The sequence below is a fragment of the Carcharhinus amblyrhynchos genome, chromosome 5, assembly GCF_965287045.1.
Source record: "Carcharhinus amblyrhynchos chromosome 5, sCarAmb.v2.hapA, whole genome shotgun sequence".
NCBI lineage: Eukaryota > Metazoa > Chordata > Chondrichthyes > Carcharhiniformes > Carcharhinidae > Carcharhinus > Carcharhinus amblyrhynchos.
This window is the reverse complement of record NC_137328.1, coordinates 70,310,193-70,336,240: the sequence shown is the minus strand read 5'-3', so window position 1 is coordinate 70,336,240 and position 26,048 is coordinate 70,310,193. Positions and strand designations below refer to the sequence as shown.

The window sequence follows — 26,048 nt, the reverse complement described above, 5'->3', positions numbered from 1 at the left end:
GATGCCAAGTTGATGGAGAGATGCACAAAGGAGACCCACGATGCACTTTAGACTCATTTCTGGCCGGACTGAAGTCCCTGCAAGCTCTGATGGTCACCACTTCACACACATTGATGCTGTAGATCCGCACTCAAATTGGCCAGCCTCCCTCCAGAACGCCCCACAGTCCTGCAACCTCTAAAATACAGAACGGCACAGGCTGCACCACTATCTGCACAATCCCCTCAAATCGACACCCGCTCCTGACTTGAAACTACATTGCAATGCTTCACTGCCACAGCTCAAGATGATGGAACATGCTTTCTAACACCACTGTGCATGTTAGAAAGGATGTTCCATCATACCAGATGGACTGCAGCAGGTTCAGAGTCTGGCAAGCCACCACTTTCTCAGGAGAAATATGGGAGTGTAAAGGATGCTGGCTTGCCAGTGACGTACACATCCTGTGAAAAAGCAAAAGAAACACAAAACCATCCAATCATCAATGAATGCAGACACATGACAAGATCCATGCCAACTCAATAAATCAAATGTCACTGATCCATCTTCAACCAGAACAAAATCCAACTTACGATGCACCCATTACAAAACCATCATAGATAAATCAATCTCAGCATGTGATCACTAACCACACCAGAATTAAGTGAGCAAAAGTATATTTGCACATAACATGAAAACTCCATAGACTATTGAATAGCTGTCCCATCATAAATCTTGTATCTCCACTCACTATGTCTTGATGTGACCCCACACAAGGACTGCATGGGAATTGCCCTGGCCATTTAGATTTTATTTGGGCAATCATAATGCACTGGGAACTCTCCAATATTTCAATTTAAAATCAGAGACTTCAGATGCTTATCTGTCTCAGTAGAATAGTTACCCAGGAAAATAAGTTATTAGTGAGAGGCAACATGGTTTTGCGAAGGGGAGCTCGGGTCTCACGAACTTGATCGAGTTTTTTGAGGAAGTGACGAAGATGATTGATGAGGGTAGGACAGTGGATGTTGTCTACATGGACTTCAGTAAGGCCTATGACAAGATCCCTCATGGCAAACTGGTGCAGAAAATAAAGTTGCATGGGATCAGAGGTGAGCTGGCAAGGTGGATACCAAACTGGCTCGGTCAAAGAAGGTAGTAAGTCTCACAACACCAGCTTAAAGTCCAACAGGTTTAGTTGGCATCAAAAACCACCAGCTTTCAGAGCGCTGCTCTTTCATCAGGTAAGTGGGAGTTCTGTTCACAAACAGGGCATATAAAGACACAAACTCAATTTACAAAATAACGGTTAGAATGCGAGTCTTTACAGGTTATCAAGTCTTAATTATAGGACATGTGAGTGGAGAGAGGGCCAAGCAAGGTTAAAGAGATGTATATTGTCTCCAGCCAGGACAGTTAGTGAGATTTTGCAAGCCCAGGCAAGTCGTGGGGCTTACAGATAGTGTGACATGAACCTAAGACCCCGGTTGAGGCTGGCCTCATGTGTGCAGAACTTGGCTATCAGCCTTTGCTCAGCGACTCTGCGCTGTTATGCATTATGAAGGCCACCTTGGAGAACGCTTATCCGAAGATCAGAGGCCAAATGCCTGTGACCACTGAAGTGTTCACCAACAGGAAGAGAACAGTCTTGCCTGGTGATTATCGAGCGGTGTTCATTCATCTATTTCGTAGCGCCTGCATGGTCTCCCCAGTGTATTGGGACATCCTTTCCTACACGGAACATTGGAGAGACCATGCAGACGCTACAACAACGGATGAATGAACACCGTTCAATAATGACCAGGAAACAGTGTTCTCTTCTTGTTGAGGAACACTTCAGCGGTCACGGGCATTCAGCCTTTGATCTTTGGGTAAGCGTTCTCCAACACGGCCTTCATAATACACGACAACGCAGAGTCGCTGAGCAGAGACTGATATCCAAGTTCTGTACACGAGGAACGCCTCAGCTGGGATCTTGGGTTCACGTCACACTATCTGTAACCCCCATGACTTGCCTGGTCTTGCAAAATCTCACTAACTGTTCTGGCTGGAGACAATACACATCTCTTTAACCTGTGCTTAACCCTCTCTCCACTCACGTTGTCTGTACTTTTAAGACTTGATTACCTGTAAAGACTCGGATTCCAATCATTATTTTGTAAATTGAGTTTGTATCTTTATATGCCCTGCTTGTGAACAGAACTCCCACTTACCTGATGGAGCAGTGCTCCGAAAGCTGGTGGCTTTTGCTATCAAATAAACCTGTTGGATTTTAAGCTGGTGTTGTGAGTCTTCTTACTGTGTTTACCCCAGTCCAACCCCGACATCTCCACATTGATCAAAGAAGACAGAGCATAGCAGTGTAAGGGTGTGTTTCTGAATGGAGTGACAAATGGCGCTCCTCAGGGATCAGTGCTGGGACCTTTGCTGTTTGTAATATATATAAATGATTTGGAGGAAAACATAACGGGTTTAATTAGTAAGTTTGCAGATGACACAAAGGTTGGTGGATTTGCGGATAGTGATGAGGATCATCAGAGGATACAGTAGGATATAGATCAGTTGGCGACTTGGGCAGAGAGATGGCAGATGGAGTTTAATCCAGACAAATGTAGGGTAATACATTTTGGAAGGTCTAAAACAGATAGGAAATATACAGTAAATGGCAGAACCCTTAAGAGTATTGATAGGCAAAGGGATCTGGGTGTACAAGTACACAGGTCACTGAAAGTGGCAATGCAGGTGGAGAAGGTTTTCAAGAAGGTATACAGCATGCTTGCCTTCATTGGGCAGGGCATTGAGTTTAAAAATTGGCAAGTCATGTTGCAGCTTTATAGAACCTTAATTAGGCCGCACTTGGAATAAAGTGTTCAATTCTGGTCGCCACACTACCATAAGGATGTGGAGGTTTTCGAGAGGATACAGAAAAGATTTATCAGGATGTTGCCTGGTATGGAGGACATTAGCTATGAGGGGAAGTTGGAGAAACTTGGTTTGTTCTCACTGGAACGACGGAGGTTGCGGGGCGACCTGATAAAAGTCTACAAAATTATGAGAGGCATGGACAGAGTGGACAGTCAGAAGCTTTTTCCCAGGGTGGAAAAGTCAATTACTAGGGGGCATAGATTTAAGGTGCGAGGGGCAATGTTTAAAGGAGATGAACAAGGCAGTTTTTTTTGTTTTACACAGAGTAGCGGGTGCCTGGAACTCATTGCCGGGGGAGGTAGTGGAAGCGGATACGGTAATGAGTTTTAAGGGGCGTCTTGACAAATACATGAATAGGTTTGGAATAGAGGGATATGGTCCCCGGAAGGGTAGGGAGCTTTAGTTAAATCAGGCAGCATGGTCGGTGCAGGCTTGGAGAAAATCTTCTTGTTCTTGATTAAAAGCCCTTCTAACTCTAAATTAGTAATCCTCTCAATCCCAACTGGATTGCGTGGCTGCCCCCTAGACAATGCTCCCTCCCCCATTTGCCCCAATGCTTGACTATTGTGTCAACTTCACACTCCACCTATCCCCATCTCCTCTGACTTAATAGCCCCAGTTACTCTCACCACCCCTCTGACTTTCACCCAGCTCCTTAACTACTGCACCACCCCAGCCCGACTACCCCCTTCACCACAAACACCATGTTTCCAGCCTCTTGATTAATGGCCAACCAAAGACCAGCCTCCCTATCTCCTTGTCTACCCCCATTCCTGACCATCCTCCTGAGTCCCATCCCCAACTAACCCTCACTGCCCCAATTAACTGCTCAACCTCCAAACAAACACCCCTGGAAGGAATATTCTGACTGCCTCCAAACCACAACTACCTTCCTGAACCCCCAAACTACTGACCCAACCACTATGGCTACCTCCAAATTCTGCCGACTATCCCCCACCCAACTAACCTCAGGCCCCTCGGCCAACTGTGATTGAACATCCAAGGAATGACAGTCTCAATCTCTCTGATTCTCTCTCTTCACAGATGCTATCTGACCTGAGACTTTCTGACTTTCTCTGTACACAGATGCTGTTTGACATGAGACAGTGGCCCTTAACATCTGTCTGGAATCCCAAAATAGACAGATTGTGTGCTGTATATTAGCAGCGGGACAATACAAAGTCCTGATGCACAGAAATGCGCAGTGAAAACGCGTTGAGTTCAAATCCCTGATCCTTGTCTTTCTCTGCAAGCGTTGTGCTGAAGCAGCTGGATGCACATGTATGAGACAGCACTAACTTAACCTGTTTGTCTGGATGTTAGATAAGTATTTACGCCTGATTAGTTACTCCTTTTTTTCTCTTCAGCAAATCAGCAAAAGGCAAGAGTCATATCTGAGAAGAATGTTTCAGTGGGCTCATCTTTTATAACAGTGTTTATAATGTTCAAAAAACACAAAGTGAAAGTTTTTAAAAATTTTTTTATACCTTGGTTTAACATGTGGCTGCAAAGAACTATAATGGATAGACTGGGTTATATCATAAGCTTCGGCTAAAGATTTTGCAATGTATTTTAAGCTCTGTTGTTTAAATGTAATGTTGATCCTTAAAAGCCTCAGTTATTACTTCAAATGCTTTAGGAAAGTTTCATGCATTAGTTGATGCAAGCTTCCTGTAGCTGATGTTAACTATCTGACAGGTATTGCAGAGTCCCATACAGATTGAAAATGGGGAGTCACTTTCCACTATTGCTGAAATTTCACACTTTTAGCTTTGCTTCTTAACATCAGTTTAGTTCTTCTGAGGCTTTGGTGTAGGTGCAGAGATAATGAGAGAAGAGTTAGAAAACTCATTTTCACCTGGTGAGGAAATGAATCAATTAGCCACCCATGAGAGTGTTCAGGAAAAGGACATCATATGAAATAATGTGAGAGGAGATGTGTGCCAGGAGACTATGCTTCAGCAAGGAGGCAATGGGTCATCTTTGTGAAATGTTGAAGACCTGAAAGCAAATTCTAACTGCTGCACTGCCTTAAGATTGGAGATAAAAGTCACAACAGTGCTGAAATTTTGTAACTGGATCCTCTCAACATGGCATCAGTGACATTTGCAACATTTCACAGAATGCTGTGAGGACCTGGATTCATCAGTTAATTAATGCGATTTAAGGCTTCTGGCCTTACTACTTTTGACACATCCCCTGTGATGTTGAAAGAGAGATCCATTGCATTCCACAGGATTGTTGGTTTCCCAAAGGTAATGGGCGGCTGTTGGTTGCATTGAAGGTGCCAAGAGATAACATTCTTTCATTCATCAATAGGGAGGAGCTCCATTCTTTAAATGTTATGATAGTGTGATGCACAAATGAGGACCTTCAGTGTAAACGCAGACAACTGGGGAAGTGCCCATGACTCATTCATTTCTGAAAACTCAATGATACCCCAAGCCAAGACATTACCAGCAATTACAGGATGGTTACTAGGTGATATGGGGTACCCATTGAAAACATAGCTTATGACTCCATTTCGTAGGATCGAAGCACAGGAATGTTACAACTGTGCTTGCGTAGCGACTCATCAGGTGGTGAAGAGGACAACTGGTGTTTTGAAATCATGTTTTTGATGTTAGGGGACATGTTACAGTTAGCACTGGGGTTAGTCACAAAGACTGTTGGAGTGTGTTGTGCATGCCCTTCAGCATGGACTGAGTTTTCAACCAGAAGATGACCTACCAACAGAAACGGAGGAGAGGGAGGGAGGCGATACGGAGCCTGTGCAGACATATCTCCTGGTGCAGATGGAAAAGCCCGGGCTCCAGGTGACACTAGGGCAGTTTGAGATCGCCTGGCAGCTGCTGCTTTTGGACATTGAGCTTGTAAAATGTACAACTGATTGGTCCAAACCCTCCCCTCCTTATATTCGTCCACCCTCCCATACCTCCTTACTTACAAAAAGACAATTGAACCGTTGTGTTAAAGTGAAAAAATATACATTATTGCAAGAAATTTTGAATAGTTGAGGTAGTTAGTAAACATCAGGTGCTAAATGTAAACATTAAGTTAAATGTTAGTATGGTGTTAAAGCTTTCCATTTATTAATATTATTTTGGTTATTTGGCTAATAAATGTTTTTGATTAAACTTTACAAAATTCTACAAATGCTCTAACCAAACACTGAAACACAACATTTAAATCTGAGATAATTATAACTGAGCAGGTAAACAAGTCAGAAATATAATGATAAACACAAATTAGAATACAATCAGATGTTACACAGAACAATTAAAATAGAGAAAATGGAGAGGAGCTTTAACAAAGAGTCATCTGGACTCGAAACATCAGTTCTTTTCCCTCCTTACAGATGCTGCCAGACCTGCTGACATTTTCTGGCATTTTCTCTTTTGGAATTAAAAATGGAGCATGCAAATTGAGGGGCTGATTGAGATAGGAGTGTTGGTAGAAGAGAGGGACCTTAATCCTCCTGCATCACCCCCAGACCCTTCCCCATTCATTCACTTGTCATATTCCCTTGCGTCCCTGATGGTGCTGCATCTTGCCCAGCAGCAACTATCTCTGAACGGGGTGACTCCTGGTCAGACGTCACCACTTTATTTACGATCTGCTGGAAGTACTCATTTTGCTCTCTCAGCAGCTCATTCTGCAGTAACAAGATGTCATTTTGCTGTCTCTCAGGCTCAAGCACTTGCTGCAAAAAAATGCATGTTATCAGCATTGCTTTCATTTTCTATTTTGAGCTGCTGGGAGACATCATTCAAGGTAACATCTTGACTCCTTGAACTGGCAGCAAAACGTTCAGCCAACCCTGTTTCAACCTCAGTTTTAATAATAATAAATTCACCTATATTGATTGCCTATAGGTTATTGACGTTCAGGGGCTGCTTCCTCTGCAAATGATGAAGGCTCCTTACCTCCTGAAGACTCTGGGTATTCTTATTCCATGGTAGCTTCAGTGCTGTACTGCTGTGATGTAGTGGTTTCCATTACATCCTTTATGGGTATATCCACTGCTGCATGAGACTCAGCCACACTTTGCTGTGCTGTCACCATGGCATCTGTGACAGTTGAAGAAAGCGCAATTATTTTTCCATCCTATTAATTGTCCTCTTTATATAATTAATTGACTTTTCTTCTTACCTCAACTAAACCTAACATCCCCTTCACTGCCTACTCCAATGTTTGAAAGATCCATCAGTCCTCAAACATGTTCTTCCTGTGGAGTGAGATCCTTAATATTTCTCAGCCCTACTCCAGTCAGCAAATTATAGGCCTCTTTTCTCTGAAAAAGAAATTGAAATGCCTTTTAAAAATCATGCTATCATAGATTTCTAGGATAATACTTACAGGGCGAAAAGCTGCAGCATGCTACGGTGCAGAGGGACCTGTGGGTCCTTGTGCATGAGTCGCAAAAACCCAGCCTACAGGTGCAGCAGGTGGTCAGGAAGGCAAATGGGATGCTGGCCTTCATAGTGAGGGGGATTGAATATAAAAGCAGGGAGGTCTTGCTGCAGCTGTACAGGGCACTGGCGAGGCTGCAGCTGGAGTACTGTGTGCTGTTTTGGTCGCCGCATTTGTGCAAGGGTATTTTGGCCTTGGAGGGAGTGCAGAGGAGGTTCACTAGGCTGATACCGGAGTTGAGGGGGTTGAGCTATGAAGAGAGGCTGAATAGACTGGGCTTGTACTCGTTAGAGTTTAGGAGGATGAGGGGGGATCTTATTGAGACGTATAAAGTGATGAAAGGGATGGATAGGGTAGAGGTGGAGAGGTTCTTCCTGCTCAGAAAGGACAGCAGGACTAGAGGGCACAGCCTCAAGATAAGGGGGGGGCAGTTTAGAACAGAGTTGAGGAGGAACTCCTTTACTCAAAGGGTGGTGAATCTCTGGAATTCTCTGCCTGTTGAAGTGGTGGAGGCTACGTTGCTAAATATATTTAAGACGCGGGTAGATAGGTTTTTGGTAGGCAAGGGGATTAAGGGTTATGGGGAGAAAGCGGAAAAGTGGAACTGAGCCACTTCAGATCAGCCATGATCTTATTGAATGGTGGGGCAGGCTCGAAGGGCTAGATGGCCCACTCCTGCTCCTATTTCTTATGTTCTTATAATGACAGCTAAGTAACAAATAGCTTTGGGGCCACTTTTCACATCTTAGGACCAGGTCGTAACTGCATTTTGTGACCTTCCCCAGGTTTGTAAGGAGACTGTGCTATTTACTTAGAAGCCCAACTTTGAAAATCCCCATTGTTACTAAATTTTACAAACCCTTTTGCAAGTTAGTTTATGCGGAGCAAGTGTTATTTACATAACATAGTTCAAGAATGTCCATTGTTAATGACATTTATGAGCCCTGGGATAGTTCATATCACACCCAATGTAGACTGAAACCCTCACTTTGAGAGTGATGTTTTTTAGATTTGAACAAATTTTCATCAAGAATGTTACGTACCTTTGGCTGATAGCATTGAATCAATAATATTCTTCTAGCATTGAGCTGCAGTCCAACACATTTCACTATTTGCAGAGAGAATGCCTGCAACTTCACTCCAAGCCGTAGATCTTATCTTTCTTGGCTGCTTCCCTTTTCTATATGGGCCCCAAATCTGCATTCTCCTTTGCTCCACCTTGTGTAAGAAGGTATCTAAATCATGGTCAGAGAAATTCTAACCTCTCTTGTAGTTAGATTTTCAGTGGACATATTCTAAGTTAAAATATACGTATGCTTTTAAGCCTTTTCAAGTGCTTTTAATTGAGTTAGATCACATAATGCAGAGGTAAATCCTAGTTTCACAGGTTTAAAACAAATAACAAAATCTATTTTCATTTATACATACAAACGAACAAAGAACAAAACCAAAACAGCCTGGGAAACAGGCCCTTCGGCCCAATGAGCCCGCGCCGCCATTTTAACATTACGAGTCCCCCCTCTACCCATGACCCTCATACATACTCATCTTCAATCATTAAAATTAAAAATTATACTTTAAATGCACCAATAATAACAGGATTAACAGCTTCAAAGAAATAGCAAAAAAACTTAGAAAAATTCCAATACACCTTTAGAATAGCTCTCTCTGCAGCACAAACCTGCTGCTTCACATCAAGATCTCAATGGGCCTTCCCAATGTGGCCTTGTCACAAGAGGGCGTGACTAGAGTGCTAGGGCTTGTGGAGATTGTCTCAGCACAGGCAGAAGCAGCTGATCCCATTGGGCATTAGAGCAGCATTTCTAAACGCAGGTAAGTGCACAAAAATTCAACAACTTTTGGTGGCCCATGGTTTTCCACCGCTGGTCAGGAATTGTCAGCCACTCTCTCTGACTCCCGCTTTACCCAGATGTTGTGACCTGAAACACTCTCTCTGACTCTCTGTACAGATGTTGTGATCAGCTGAGTTCCTCACTCTCTATCACCCTCTCTCTATATGTAGATGCACAGTAAGTAAGAAGTCTCACAACACCAGGTTAAAGTCCAACAGGTTTATTTGGTAGTATGAGCTTTCAGAGTGCTGCTTCACTCACCTGATGAAGGAGCCTGCATCACTCTCACTCTCTCTGACTCTGCCGGTACAGATGCAGAGGTCTGTTAAGTTTTCTCACTCTCTCTGTACGGATGCAGAGACCTGTTGAGTTTTTTCACTTTCTCTCTCTCTCTGTATAGATGCAATGACCTGTTGCATTTTCTCACTCTCTGTCACTCTCTCTATTCAGATGCAGAAACCCGTTGAGTTCCTCACTCTCTCTCACTCTCTTTATACAGATGCAATGACCTGTTGAGTTTACTCACTCTGACTCTGTACACAGGCAGTGACCTATTAAATTCTTCATTCTCCCTTACTCTCTGTATACAGTTGCACTGACCTGTTGAGTTCTTCACTCTCTCTGATTCTATACAGATGCAGTGACTTGTGGGGTACTTCACTCTCTCTGACTCTATACAGATGCACTGACCTGTTGAGTTCTTCACTGTGTCCTGGGGACTACATTTCCCAGGCTGCCGTGCGGGCGCTCTGGCACTTGCGCACTGAGTGACGAGCAGACATGTCGGCCTCGGGAGTTGCTCTTCGTTTCGACGGGAGGGTGGCCGTGGTTACCGGGGCAGGAGGAGGTTGGTGAATGGCGCCAGGTTTCCCCTCTGTGTGTGTGTGTGTGTGGACATTGAGCAGTAGGGCAGCGCCTGAACCGAGCTGGGGGCGGCGGTTAGTGTAATCCCTGGAGGCCGGGCTCTCTGCCTGCTTTATTCCACTTTGTTTTAATGAGTGCAATTTCAGGAAATTAATACCTAAACAAGGATTGTAACTGTGCTGAACTGTTCCACATCTACCGTCGCTATGGCTAAAATTGCGACTTTTATTTAGTTGGAAACATCATGTCGACGGCTTGCTGAGTGTCAGAAATGAAATTTGGACTTCAGTATTTACTTTGAATGCACGCACGTTGCATCAGCATAGCCTCTAGATTGGGATTTAAATTCACACCATATTTACAAATCATGAAGTCATTTGGATTTCAAAGTATACAGTGAGGGAAGGGGCAGATGTTAAAGACTCAGCAACTTTCTAATTATTTATCTCAATTCTGAAACATAATCTGATCTAGCGATAACCTTTTGGCTAAGATCAACTGTACTATCGACATGCTGTGCTTGGTTGAAGTCATTAGGTTACGTTTTAGCTTCATTTGAAGCAATTTTTAAAAGCAGCATCTCGGCCTTTTGGCTAAGAACTGAGATAAAAGATGCAAATAGGATCAAGCCTTGGAGGAAGAGCTATGCCTACTCCAATCAGCTTGGACAATGTAAATCAAGCCCAAGCTAGGAAGTGAGAGCCCTGTCTTGTCAGCTTGGATCGGGAATGTCTCAAGTTGTTGAGACTCTGAATTGGACTTGATTGGATTGAATTAGAATAAAAACCAAAACAAAAGACATCTGCTCCAGGTGAGGCTTGAACTCTCAACCTCAGCATAGCCTGCTGGCTGCACTGCTATATAAGTATCACATGCTGACCGATTGCATCACTGGGGCAATTAAACAGAAGTGGGAGAAGAGTGTGATCTGAGCGCAATGTCTTAGACCACTCAGCCATCTGGACTACTACATAATCCGCTGAAGGTGCAGTTTTATTTCATTGAATTTTGTATTAAATCTCTATAAATACATATTCCACTTCACCTCATCCTTCCCCCCAAAAAAACACAATTCACACACAACTAATGAGGAAAGTGGATACATGAGGGCTTTTTTAAATGATCACAGATGGACAAGTTCAGTTAATTGGGTTGCACTTCCTAGTCACTGCAGGAAAGATAAACTAGAATATCTGTGAGTGATGGTGAAATAGGCAAGAGGGAGAAAAAGGATGCAATATGCCAGTATTTTAAGCTTGAGGTTTAGTGTATGCAAATTAAGTAATGGCCACAAATGCCAAAATTGCTATTTGTACATGGGATTTGTACCTGTCCTGATCTCTCCATGCCAAGACCATAAGACAGGAGCAGAATTAGGTCACTCAGCCCATCAATCATGGCTGATATTTTTGTCATCCCCATTCTCCTGCCTTTTCCCCATAACCCCTGATCCCCTTATTAATCAAGAACCTATCCTCACTCTATCTTAAAGACTCAGTGAACTGGCCTCTGCAGCCTTCTGAGACAGAGTTCCATAGATCCACCACTCTCTGGCTAAAGAAATTCCTCCTCATCTGTTTTAAAGGATTGTCCCTTTAGCCTGAGGTTGTGTCCTCTGTTTCTAGTTTTTCCTACTAGCGGAAACACCCTCTCCATGTCCATTCTATCCAAGTCTCGCAGTATCCTGTAGTTTCAATAAGATCCCCCCCCCATCCTTTATATTCCGAGTACAGACCAAGAGTCCTCAACCATCCTTCATACGAGAACACTATAGTTAAGCCCACCAATACCTATACTTTCTCAGAAACTAAGGAAATTTGGCTTGTCTGTTATGACTCTCTCCAACGTTTACAGATGCACCATAAAAAGCATTCTTTCTGGTTCTTTCACAACTTGGTATGGCTCCTGCTCTGCCCAAGACTGCAAGAAGCTACGTAAATGAAGCCCAGACCATCATGCAAACCAGCCTCCCATCCATTGACTCTGTCTACACTTCCCACTGCCTTGGAAAAACAGCCAGCATAATTACGGACCCCACACACCCCAGACATACTCTCTTCCATCTTCTTCCATTGGGAAAAAGATACAAAAGTCTGAAGTCACATACCAACTGACTCAGGAACAGCTTCTTCCCTGCTGCCGCTGGACTTTAGAATGGATCTACCTTGTACTAAGTTTTTCTTTCACTACACCCTAGCTATGACTGTAACACTACATTCTGCACTCCCTCCTTTCCTTCTCTATGAACGGTGTGCCTTGTCTGTATAGCATGCAAGAAACAGTACTTCTCACTGCATACTATACATTAATAAACCAAATCAAAATCAAATGAGATGTCTGATCATGATCTTCCCAGTACTACTCTGATATCGCAATCTGGTTCATGCCCGGTAAGGGTCTACACCTGATTTGTTTGAATTTATAAATTTTATAAATTTAATAAGCTTAACTTTGCATCCGCTACCATCAACGAATTTCCCACCCACCCACTGTGATATCATGCCAGTGTGAGTCACTGCAGTTTTTTAAAAATGAGAACCAGGTGCCATAACCTCCCAAGAGGGAGGAAGGAGGCGAACTCCACTGAACAACAGGGAATCCAAGGGGACAGAGGCCACGGGGCAGTTTGGGGACGGTAGGAGAAAGATGTCAGCTGTTGAGGGTCAATGGCTTTACTCGCTGGGGGGTGGGGGGGGAGTGGTTGATGTTGAGATGTTGGCGTCTCTTCTCTGTGCCATATGAGTCTGTGCTGGAACAGTCTGCTGTCTGGCTTGGCAGTGTGGAGATGTGATTACATTATGTGTGCAAAAAGTATGACTTGACACTTCAATATTGCGAATCAAAGGCACAACTAGATTGTAAACCGGCAGGGATGTGAATGACAATTAAGCAGTTTCTGGTGATTGTTGCCTAAGATTGTGATGTTGGGGAACACTGCGCATTTTTAAATAATATCGAGAGGTGTATAGCACTTTGCTGAAGTTACTGGAACTGACATACTTTAGTTTTAACATTTCATCTGAAGCACTGTAATCTGTACTGCTTCATTTACACACCATTGTACTTGTGTAACTGCTTATAAGTCAGCTCGTTTTTAATTCTAAAAATATATAAAATTACATATTGTTAAAATACAACAATATTGCTAAAATTTAGGGAAAAAAACAAACACACAACATGCTCTTTGTACTGTAGCATGTTTATGTTAAATTTTACACAAATGAGAAAAGAAGTGCATACATTTAAATTAGAAAACTTTCTTTGTTTCTAGATTTATCAAAGTTTTTTTTAATCAGGTTTGGGAAGAACATATGCCTTGTTGCTTGCAGAAAGAGGAGCTTCTGTGGTTGGTGAGTGCTGATTGAATAACAAACCTCTATTAAATCACTGTGTATGTCATTTCAAGAACCATTTTTATATTTTTTCCCTAATTTCACCCTGTGTCTTTTGGAAGCCAGACTTTCTATACTGTGTTCAATCGACACTAGTAGCCACTGGTGTCTTACCCAAGTGACAAATCTTCATGTGATAGTTGATCAGTTGACAACAGAGGACATCAAAATTAAACCTAGCCCAGTGATTCCTGCATCCACTCACATGTAAATTTCATCAATCATTAGATTTTGATCTGGAATGGAAAACATGGCTGATGTTCTCTCTTGTGGTTTTAAGCACTGAAGCCAACTGTCAGTGTCAAACTGCTTACTTAGATCTTCTTGGCTAATGCCAAAGATTGAATCTCTGGCCTCATGACCTAATGTCATCCTCTTGAGATACAGTTCAGATTTCTGTTTAACTGTATCATTTTTTCAGGCCGGTGTGAATTGGCTATTACTTTGCATTGAGTTTATGGATTCTAATGGGTCTATTTTTATTATAGATGTGTGAAATGGAAGCAACTTTATCTGCTAGTATGTAAAATATTAATGTTGTAATGTAACTTCATTATTGCAAGTAATAGGGTATTATTTATGACAGCCATCCGCCATCTGAAATGCATTTGTTTGCTTTATGTCCATCATCTTTATAGGTGGAAACTTGCTGAAACCATTCTTACAGCATTGATTGTCTTAGCAAAAGGGACTTGAACAGCAATAGTTGATGTGTTTACAGATATACCACAGGTTACACACAACAGTTTTCAACTTTTAACCATTTGAAGTGCTACTCAAAACAAAGACTCTAATTGGATGCAATAATATTCTTTATCTCAGGACTAGTTGTGAGGACCTTGTGCTTAGCTGTAAAGAGCCTGGGTCAGACTGCATTTGGTTTGGACACATCCTCAGGAAGGGTAAATTGAGCTTGGAGGGACACAATGCGGATTCACTTGAATGATGTCAAAGGATAACAGATTAAATTATAAGAGTAGATTACATAAAGATGATCTACTTTCCCTTAATTTTAGATGATTAAATGATGATTTAATAAAGCAGTCTAAAATGATAAAGGAATTTGTCAGGACAGGTACAAGAGGGTGGAATTTATCATGGGTGGTGAGGGGAAATCTCTGCAACAAAATCTAATGGCATTCCTGCCGACCTGATTACCTGAAGCCCTGATGGATAAAGTGCCCAATTGTCATTGGGAACTTTGCCACCGCGGCACACTGTTCCATTGGGCACATTAAATCACAGACCCTTCGAGTGCAGAGCCGAGATCCTGCCTCTTAAGGCTGCTGCAAATCAGAGGCTGGCAGCTCTCCAGTACTGGCACTGGCCATTGCTGGCAGTGCCACCAGGAGTGTGGGCATTGCTGGAATTGCATCAGGTCATAAGTGAGGATATCTGATGGATCTCCATCCCACACAGTCCTGCCAATCTCATGGCTCCTTGCGTCTGAATCTGCCTCTGGGGGTGTGTATTAAATTCTGCCCAGAGAAACTATTGCTTCTAAACTGGAAATCCAGTGTGAAAGGAGAATGAAACATGCAGTTAACATGTAGATACAGCATATTATTAGGAAAGCAGTTAGAATGCTGTTCTTTATTTCAAGATGGGGTGGAATATAAAAGTAGGTTCATCTTGCTACAATTGTAGAATGGGGTTGGTGAGACCACACCTAGTGTACTGTATAACATTTTGGTCTCCTGATTTAAGAAGGGATATTCTTACATTGGAGGCAGTTCAGAGAAGGTTCACTAGATTAATTCCTGGGATGAATGACTTGTCTTATGATAGGTTGGTCAGCTTGAGCCTATACTCACTAGAGGTCAGAAGACTAAGAGGTGATCTTAATGAAACAAATTAAGATTCTGATGGGATTGACAGGGTAGACGCTGAAAGAATGTTTACTCTCATGGAGGAATCTAGAACTGGGGAAATAGCCCCCATTTAAAATGGAGATGGGAAGGAATTTCTTTTCTGAGGGCTGTGCTGTAAGAGCTGAGTTATTGATTATATTCAAGGCTAGATAGTCAAATTTTTGAATTATAGGGAAATCAAAGTGCTTTAGAAGCAGGCAGAAAAGAAGAGTTGACTCCAAGATCAGATCATCCAAGATTGTATTGAATGGCACCCCAGATTCAAGGGGCTATATTGCTGATTCCTGCACCTGTTTTGCTCCTGTTTCCCAAGTTTTTAAATAATTTTAAATGGCTAATTAAGGTGGAGCAGAAAGCATTTCTTCATGCAAAAAATCGTAGAAATCTGGAATTCAATCTTCCAAAGTGCTAGGTAAGTTGAACTTACCAGTGAAGAATTGCATTTTTTTGAAGGAAAGTATCATGGGATATGGATCAAAAATGGATGAATGGAGTTGAGTTAGCAATCAGCCATGACTACATTGAACTGCGGAGTAGGGTTGAAATGGCTGTATTGGCTACCTCTGTTCCTGTGTCCTAACCCAGAATTTCACATGTTCAGGAAATATTGCTCAACGTTGCATCTCTAATTTTTCGTCACAGTGAACGACCTTGGAAGTAGCATCAAAGGAGAAGGCAAAAGCTCATCTGCTGCAGATCGAGTGGTGGAAGAGATAAGGGCAAAAGGAGGCAAAGCTGTTCCTAACTATGGTAATGTACTTAACTTTATAATCAACTCTGTTTCTTCTACTCATTTCAGTTTAGAAAAGCATCATATCATCTGTTCTGTTTTTAGGCTTGGCTATTTTTCCTTTCTAGTTTCCTTTTAAAACTCTGATGATCGTCTGGTTTCTAAAAGATCTCAATAATAGCTTTCTAGTTTAATTGAGTTTTTTAAGCTCAGCAAAGTCTTTTTTTTAATCACCATACAACAAATGCTAGAACTCTTATATGCTCTGCAAGAGTCACAGCGTTAATGAGACTAGACTTGGAACCTTGACTGAAAGATAATCTCCTGCTCTTTTTAACAATAGATTATTGAGGGCTGCACTGTCACCATTGCAATTTTATAGTAATTAATCTTTGTTCTATAATTTTTTGCATGTTTAAAAAAAAAACTTCTTTGTTGCAACTTGCTACCAGTGAAGAATAAATCATAATTTTAGCAGTTAATAACCAAATTTGAGTAATCTTGAATGCTAAAAGTGAAGTAGTCAGATGTAGTTCAGTTGGATCTATTTGCATCAGGGGATGAAGGATAGCTTTTACCTTTTTAATAAAAATTCAGCTCCTGAAAAAAAAACTCTAAGCAATTTTCCATCACAGTCCCTCTGTCAAGTGTTGTAAAACTGGACCTTATGACATTGCTTTTGGATAGGAGGAATGGTGGTAGCCAAAAGGCAGGTTATAAACTTCCCATGTACTTGTAAAGAAAATATTCACGTAGATCATAGAATCCTACAGTGCAGAAGCAGGTCATTCGGCCCATCGAGTCTGCACCTGCCACAGTCCCCACCCAGGCCCTCTCCCCATAACGCTTAGCTAGTCCCCTGACATGATTTGCACGGCCAGTTCACCTAACCTGCACTTCTTTGGACTGTGGGAGAAAATCGGAGCACCCAGAGGAAACCCACGCAGATATGGGGAGAATGTGTAAACTCCACACAGACAGTCCCCAAGCTGGGAATTGAACCCAGGTCCCTGGCGCCATGAGGCAGCAGTACTAACCACTGTGCCATCGTGGCGCCCCGTAGAACTTTTGCCCAATACGTTGTGTTACAGTGTGCATTCTTTCAGGGCTTTATTCGTCATCTTTGCTGTTCCTTATTTTCAGCCTTAAAGTCGCTAATCAATTAGGGGCTCTCAGTAATGAGATTGATTTCTGAAACAGTGCTTGATATTAAGCTTCCTCATTGTAAGGGTGCACTTTCCTGGACGTATGCAGTCCATGACCAATTGGTGTGAATGCATTGGAAATGCTAGTTGCTGGGATGACACCTGATGCTTCTGTCAGGGCTATTTGCCATTGGTTAAATGACAGTGCATACTAAAGGAGAAGGGAAACAGCAGTATGGTATTACTTGAGCTTTAAAGGCTGCAGTAACATCAGTGGGTAGGTAAAATGGATGACCCGTGGAAGAGTCAGGTTTTTATTGTTAGGTTCTATTGAATAGTGGCAAGTTTTTATATTAAATTTGCCAGATACTACCTTGCATGTTTGCAATTTTATTTGAAGATCTCGACCCCTGTTTTTGTCCTCCTGTATTATGGTTTGGATGGCAGGTACAGCTATGCAATCTCCGAGGAGGGAATAGGTGTCAGTTGGTCCCATTGGCACAATGAAGCAGGAGGAAGAATGGCTAGAACAGTGCGATGTGAAGAATGATATGGTATAAAAGAGGGATGCTGATCTGACTTGGATATTTTTTCAATTCCAGGTAGGATGGGGGTGATAGTACAGTCAGGAAGGAGAATTTCCTCTTCTCCACCTTCAAATAAGCTGTATCATTAAAGGAAAATGATGTGGCTCTAACCAGGGTTCAAAATAGGGGCAGCGGATGAATTTGCCCTTGCAAACCTCCACAAAGCCTGGGAAAATTCAATCACAAAGGCAAGTAATGAGAGAATAGTCACCCCCATACATGGAACTGACTGAATCCGTGAGGAGCTGCTCCTCCAGTCACAGACTGGTTCTTTCCCATGCTGGCTGCTGATGAGCTAATCAGTAGCAAGTGCTAGATAGAAACTGCTTGTGATTGGAGAAGCAGCGAGCTGTGAGAAGATAAATGGCGGTACATGAGCGAGTGGGCGAGGACCTGGCAGGTGGAATACAATGTTGACAAGTGTGAGGTTATCCACTTTGGTAGGAATAATAGTAGGAAGGACTACTACTTAAAGGGCGAAAAGCTGCAGCATGCTACGGTGCAGAGGGACCTGGGGGTCCTTGTGCATGAGTCGCAAAAATGCAGCCGACAGGTGCAGCAGGTGGTCAGGAAGGCAAATGGGATGCTGGCCTTCATAGCGAGGGGGATTGAATATAAAAGTAGGGAGGTCTTGCTGCAACTGTACAGGGCACTGGTGAGGCTGCAGCTGGAGTACTGTGTGCAGTTTTGGTCGCCGCACTTGCGCAAGGATATTTTGGCCTTGGAGGGAGTGCAGAGGAGGTTCACTAGGCTGATACCGGAGTTGAGGGGGTTGAGCTATGAGGAGAGGCTGAATAGACTGGGCTTGTACTCGTTAGAGTTTAGAAGAATGAGGGGGGATCTCATTGAGACGTATAAGATGATGAAAGGGATGGATAGGGTAGAGGTGGAGAGGTTCTTCCTGCTCAGAAAGGACAGCAGGACTAGAGGGCACAGCCTCAAGATAAGGGGGGGGGCAGTTTAGAACAGAGTTGAGGAGGAACTTCTTCACTCAAAGGGTGGTGAATCTCTGGAATTCTCTGCCCGTTGAAGTGGTGGAGGCTACCTCGCTAAATATATTTAAGACGCAGGTAGATAGGTTTTTGGTAGGCAAGGGGATTAAGGGTTATGGGGAGAACGCAGGAAAGTGGAACTGAGCCACTTCAGATCAGCCATGATCTTATTGAATGGCGGGGCAGGCTCAAAGGGCTAGATGGCCTACTCCTTCTATTTCTTATGTGTTTACCTCAGCCTGAGCAGTGTAGAGGTAGGTGGCTGTGAGAGACACTATGGGTTATGGGAGAGAGAAACTGCAAAGGTGGGGGAGATCTGCGAGATGAAGAGAATTTGAGGTTCCAAGGTGTGGCAAGGGAGGGGACTGTGGATGAGGAGAGAGCTAATTGAAAAATTGGAGGGGAGAGAGCAGGAGCCCTGTGATGGTGGGGAGAGGACGGGGCTAGGGGTGAAGTGGGGGGCAGGGAGAGATGTTGGGGATGGGGCTCTGTAAAGTTGTGAGGAAGATAATGGGCATAAAGGCCCTGCAAAAAGTGGGGGGGGTTAGTGAGCGGGGGCACAGGCCGGCGAACAGGGGATGATGGTGGGGATGGGGTTCTGCAAAGGAAGAGAGAAAGTAGGGACAGGCTTTGTGAAGTGGGGTGTGGGGACATAGGTGCCTCGTTTGGGGGGAGGAGGATGATATGGGGACAAGCCGTGTGTAGGTGGTTGGGGTGAAGGTGGCCAGGGTGAGATACAGAGGCCTGTAGGAGGGGGGTGGGGACAGGGACCCGGTGAAAGTCGGGGAAAGGAGATGGGCCCTGTGAAAAAAGTCGGGGGGGACAGGATTCCTGTAGAATTGGGTGAAGGTTTGAAACACGGGACCCACAAAGGATGGGTTTGGGATGGGGATGGGGGAGACAGGGGCCCTGGGAAGGAGTGGGTATGGTGGGGAATGGGGCATTGCAAAGGTGGGTAGGGAAATGTGGATCCTTTGAAGGGAGCTCAGGTTGGGGAAGGGGCACAGGAAAGGGTTAGTGGGGAACATGCTCTGTGAGGGTGAAGGAACAGTTTAAAAATGAATATCCAGTTAACAGGGAGCCAGGAAATTGTGAAGTAACTGAGGTAGTGAATTCCATGCAAGTGATTGTATGGACTGTCCAGCTTTAAGACTGCATAAGTTCAGGAGCTACTGCATAGAGAAAAAATGTAGCAGATGCTATTGTAATGAACACTGTTATTTGGATAATTTAATATTGAACAGTAAAAAGATTTGCATTTATGTGTAATCACACCTCAAAACATTTCATATTGTGAATTACTTAAGGTGTAGTGACAGCATGCAGCCATCCATTTTGCATAAAAACATAAGAACTAGGAGCAGGAGTAGGCCATTTGGTCCCTCGCGTCTGCTCTGCCATTCAACAAGATCATGGCTGATCTTTTTGTAGACTCAGCTCCACTTACCTGCCTGCTCATCATAATTCTTAATTCCTTTACTATTTAAAATGTTATTTATCTTTGTCATAAAAACATTTAATGAGTAGCTTCAACTTTTCCATATATTAGGTTCTCAAACCGTAATGAATGATTTGCATTTTTATGATGCTTTTATGACCTAAGTTCATGTCAGTGCTTTAGTGAATTGAAAACTTTGGAAATGTAGTCTGTCTGTAATGAAGGAAATGTTTTAAGGTAAATTATCAATTTCGGGAAGTCCAGGATCAGGGGGCATGATCTAAAAATTGGAACCAGATCTTTCATGAGTGAGATGAGCAAATACTTCTGTACACAAAAGTAGTAGAAGTTTGGAACACTGTCTACAGAGAGAAAATGATGCTAGGTCAATTGTGCAATCTAAATCTGAGATTGAGATCTGAAGTGCAGTAAAAATGCTAATAACTGCCAAGTTAAAGCTTTGTGCATGGGTGATGAAAACACATGAACTGTGACCTTACCAGCCCATGCACGGAATGTGTGTCCAGGGTTGTGATTGTTTGTGTGTAAAAGTGTGTGTCAGTTATTTTAGGGTGTGGAAAAAGAAGCCTTTTGTTGCTATGGTATGTTTTCCTGTGCCACTTTAAATTCTGTTGTCTCAAAAATTAATGCATTCCTTGTTTGTTGTGGCTTTAAGCTTAATAGAGGAATGATTGATTGCTATTCTTATTGCTGGGCATATCATTATTCTGTATGAAATCTATCCCTTCAGAGATAAATTAGAAAAAAAATCCCATTGCAACAACTCAGATTACTGGATCACTCTGTAACTTAACTTCTTAAAGGGAGCAAATTCATAAAGCCCAAAAAACCCCTATTTTTCTTTCGTCAGACCACCCAGAACACAGATTGTATTATCAGTCATCTTCAGTGACTGAATTATTCCAGTGTCCCTTGGAATATTAATTTATTTACTTGTTTCATTAGAAAATACTTCAGGGATCTAGGGCGGCACAGTGGTTAGCACTGTTGCTTCACAGTTCCAGGGACCTGGGTTTGATTTCTGGCTTGTGTGGAGTTTGCACATTTTCCTCGTATCTGCGTGGGTTTCCTCCAGGTGCTCCGGTTTCCTCCCACAGTCCAAAGATGTGTGGGTTAGGTTGATTGGCTATGCTAAAATTGCCCCTTAATGTCCTGAGATGCATAGATTAGAGGGATTAGTGGGTAAAATATATCTAAGGATATGGGGGTCATGCCTGGGTGGGATTGTGGTCTGTGCAGACTTGATGGGCTGAATGGCCTCTTTCTGTACTGTAGGATTTCTATTCTATGAATACATTGAGAATAATTCTCCTTTATGCGCATAATCTCTATAATCTTCAAGGAACCTGACTCATTTTAACAGTATTCAAGGAAGAATCCCCTTGGCTATACTTTGCATCACTATCTATTCCCAAGGTAAAAGTATTAGATGCAATGGGTCTCTCACAGTCTTCAGTTTCTAAAGCAGCTTTCCCTGTGGAAGTTCTTGTCACTTGCATCAGTGCCAATATTTTAACACCCAATATCCTTTTCTGGTACAATCTTTTCTAAGCCATTTTAAGCACCCCTATTACTGCCATTGGTTTACCATTCAACTTCCAAAGTTTACCAGAAGACTGGGTTTGTAAAAGCAATGAATGCATTTGGGTTTCTTTATATTGCGTTGATTCTCTTTCCTATTATTTTTATTGACTAGAGCAGGTCCTGCCTTCTCCCGAAAGCCAGACTCTTTTCTACTCTTCCAACTTCACTGTGGGTTTTCAAATGGAGATCCTGTAGCTGCCTCTGTGCCATATCATATCCATCTGCCACAACTGCTGCTTTCCATGGTCTTCCAGGAGACCTAATAACCATTGGGATGTAATGCTGAAGTTTTTCCAGTATCATTAGCTATCTCTCATTCTCAAAATTCTATTCCATTTTCAATGCCTGCAATGAATAATCCCACAACATTCCTTTCTCCCTGGCAAATTCTACAAATAATTAATTCCATCTTTGAAGTCTGAAATTTCATACTGATATGCTTCTGGAATAGCTTGTACGCGTTAAGCACCACATTTTAACTATTTATAACTTGATGATTGTTTAGCAGAAGGGCTGGAATATATAGCCTTCCTGACCAGTGCACTCTGCAAAATGAGTCCACATGTCCTTTGGCCACGTTAGCTCTGTAGCCACCTATTTGAACGAGAAAATAATATCTCTTATTCTCTTCTCAATGAATTTAGACACTGGGCGAAGATCCTGTATTATATCAAAGGTTGGAGTAGGACTTGACAAATTATCCAAATACTTGACTCATTTTTTTCACGTGACCTAAGGTTTTCTGTACTAGTTTATGCCGTCTAATTTCTCTCTCTCTCATTCGAGTTTAAGCTCAAGCTTTCACATTTCAATTTCTTTTGCTCTTTCTCCAATTTGAGCTTTTTTATTTATTTTTCAAGTTCAAGCCTTTTCATTTCTTTATTTTAAGCTCCTTCGTCTGCATTGGAGTTCTAGCTAACTCAAGCTGCGTTAAACCTGCATTAGGCTTTTCTTCCTCTGGATCCAAATACTGTGCTATTATCTCAACTATGTCTGCTTTCTTGCCCCTGCTTTTAACTTTAACATCATCTTTTCTGCTAATGCGATTAACCTAACCTTAATTAATTGTCGTAAATCACTCGAGGATAAATCATTCCTCTCCAGAAAAGTTGCAGCAATTGGCAAAGATTTTCTGCTTTTCAGTTAGTTCAGTAAAATTCACCGTGGAATTCTTATGAGCCTTGATCTCAGGATTTAGGGGAGGTGATGGCCTATTGGTATTATCGCTCGACTATTAATCCAGAAGCTCAGCTAATGTTCTGGGGATCTGGGTTTGAGTTCCACCACAGCAGATGGTGGAATTTCAGTTCAATTAAAAAACACCTGGAATTAAGAATCTACTGATTACCATGAAACCATTGTCGTTTGTCAGAAAAGTCACCTGATTGTCTAATGTTCTTTAGGGGAGGAAATCTGGCATCCTTACCTGATCTGACCTACATGTGACTCCAGAGCCACAGCAATGTGGTTGACTCTTAACTGCTCTTGGCAACTAGGGATGGGCAATAAATGCTGGCCAGCCAGTGACGCCCGTGTCCCACAAATGAATTAAAAAAAATACTTGTATCTGTGGATTCAAAATCCCCCAAGAGTCCCCAGTTTATGTTATGTTCCTTGGCCTGGCTCTCAGGATTTTGGTATGATCTGCTTGGGTACCAGTTTTTGTTTGAAGTAGTAATGTTTGAGATCCCAGGTACTCACTAAGAGAATAAAGCCACAAGGATTCCACTAATGTTGAACAAACAAAATAAACTTGAATATCAGTTCAGAAAAATAAAACAATTCACAATATCTATCTTGTCTTCTAACATTCAGGATTCCCATGAGGTACATGTGAATTAACAAGCAAACTATAGTCTAACACCCACATTACACATTGAATAGCAAATGCCAGCAAAAAAAAACTGATTTTCTGCAATCCACCCAGGTGTCAGTGTTCATTGTGAGATACAGAATCTCCTTAACACTCTGCCCTCCCTTGTGAGGGATTATAATTCTTCACTCTTCCCTTTCGAAGCTCTAACCTCTGAATCCTCTTATCCACTTTGGAAGAAATAATAGGAGGGATTATTATTTAAAAGGCGAAAAGCTGCAGCATGCTACGGTGCAGAGAGTCCTGGGGGTCTTTGTGCACGAATCGCAAAAACCCAGTCTGAAGGTGCAGCAGGTGATCAAGAAGGCGAATGGGATGTTGGCCTTTATAGCGAGGGGGATAGAATATAAAAGCATGGAGATCTTGCTGCAACTGTACAGGGTACTGGTGAGGCCGCAGCTGGAGTACTGTGTGTAGTTTTGGTCGCCGCACTTGTGGAAGGATATATTGGAGGGAGTGCAGAGAAGGTTCACTAGGCTGATACTGGAGTTGAGGGGGTTAGCCTATGAAGAGAGATTGAATAGACTGGGTCTGCACTCATTGGAGTTTAGAAGGCTGAGGGGGGATCTTCTAGAAACGTATAAGGTAATGAAGGGGATAGATAGGGTAGAGGCAGAGAGATTCTTCCCACTTAGAAAGGATAGCAGGACTAGAGGGCACAGCCTCAAAATAACGCGGGGCGGGGGGGGGGGGGCGCAGTTTAAATCGGAGTTGAGGAGGAACTTCTTCACTCAAAGGGTGATGAATCTCTGGAATTCTCTGCCCATTGAAGTGGTGGAGGCTACCTCGCTGAATATATTTAAGTCACGGGTAGATAGGTTTCTGGTAGACAGGGGAATTAAGGGTTATGGGGAGAAAGTGGGAAAGTGGAACTGATCCACTTCAGATCAGTCATGATCTTACTGAATGGCGGGGCAGGCTCTAAGGGCTAGATGGCCTACTCCTGCTCCTATTTCTTATGTTCTTATGAAAGTTGCTGCACTTTGGATTCCCTTGATGACTGTTCACTTCCAGGGTTTCAATCTCGTCTTCTGGGACTATGTTCCTGCATTCTCGAACTTGCACTCCAGCACCAAAACTCAAGCACAGCTTCAACTTTTCAGTTGTGTGGAGCAGAACACCCTGCAGCATGTCTATTTGGCGCTCCAATGCTTTTCATGAGCTCTCATTAATTGGAGCTTGTCAATTGCAGCATTCGTACTGCTCAGAACCTTTCTTTGCTTCCCTTTCAGTGGTTTCTCTCCTCAGTGATTCTCTTTCTGATGGCTCTCTCTGTGATCTGTCCATGTCCTTTCTGTTCTCTGTCCAGTGATTTTTCTCATTATAGTGCCTAAAACTCTGGGGCTCGTGATCAGGTTTTTGTGCCATTATTTTTCTCCAAGCAGGTACACTCGGCACTGGTCTCTGACCTGAAGAAATCTCAGTGCTGAACTGTGTATGCACATTCTGCTCCTGACTCACATGTGCATGGAACCTTCCAGGGCATATTCGGAGGTGTAGTTCCTGACCTCTGCTCAGAAATCAGTCAAGTTGAGACTCTTAACAAGGAAAAAAAATGGCCAAGGAACTCTCCCTTCTGGATAAAATTGTCCTGCAGTTTTCACTGTGCTTCACTCACCACCAGATGTCAGTGCAGGACTGCAACTGCTGCTCCCTTCTGAGTTCCTGAGTATTAATAATTCAACATAAATATTGTGTTGAGAGATTTCAGTTCCTAAAGTTTCTTGTTTGTAATGATTCAGAAAATGCACTGAATGGGATCAATGCAAAGTCCCTGAAATTAGTTAAAATCATTTTTGCAGTTTATTGTAGAGGAGTTCATCACTAAAAAAGCACATTTCTACTGGCTTGATCAAACATGTCACTTAGTTAGAAAAGTTCAAATTCTACATAATGCCAGAAATTGATTTATTAACTACAACAATATATTGAAAAGGGGAATTTAGAAATGAGAACTTTATTTAGTTTAAGCAGCTGACTGGTGAAAAGTTAATCTCAATGAACTGAAATTTATTTAGTGTTGCTTTAGAATGACTTTGATTATGCTTTTAATTAAGATTTGATGAATAATGAAATAATTTGAGAGGTCTAGTTTGTTCCAGAGCTATGGGCGCATTAGGAATTCTGAGTTTATGAAAATTGCATATTGAGCAGCTCTCTATTTAAAAATGTGTGATTTTATTGTGATTTGCAGATTCTGTTGAAGAAGGTGAAAAGATTGTTCAGACTGCTTTGGATGTCTTTGGAAGGATAGGTAAGTGGTGATCCATTTGACGGATACATAATATAATAAAGGACCTGTTCAAGATGGTGGGCCATGTCCCGATAAGTCTGGCACTAATTTCCTTGGTCAGAGGTTAACTAGTGTTGTGAGGAAGGTT

The 26,048-nt window shown here is 42.5% G+C and overlaps 1 protein-coding gene across 1 annotated transcript in view; it reads left to right on the top strand.

Annotated features, from left to right (window-relative positions):
* The first annotated feature begins 9,908 nt into the window (after positions 1–9,908).
* hsd17b4 (hydroxysteroid (17-beta) dehydrogenase 4) overlaps positions 9,909–26,048 on the top strand; it is a 116,336-nt gene continuing 100,196 nt past the window's right edge. The window contains exons 1-4 of the mRNA XM_080188965.1: positions 9,909–10,017; positions 13,331–13,384; positions 15,940–16,047; positions 25,862–25,921. Coding sequence (XP_080045091.1) covers positions 9,951–10,017; positions 13,331–13,384; positions 15,940–16,047; positions 25,862–25,921 — 289 coding nt within the window. The 5' untranslated portion in view covers positions 9,909–9,950. The remainder of the gene's footprint in view (positions 10,018–13,330; positions 13,385–15,939; positions 16,048–25,861; positions 25,922–26,048) is intronic.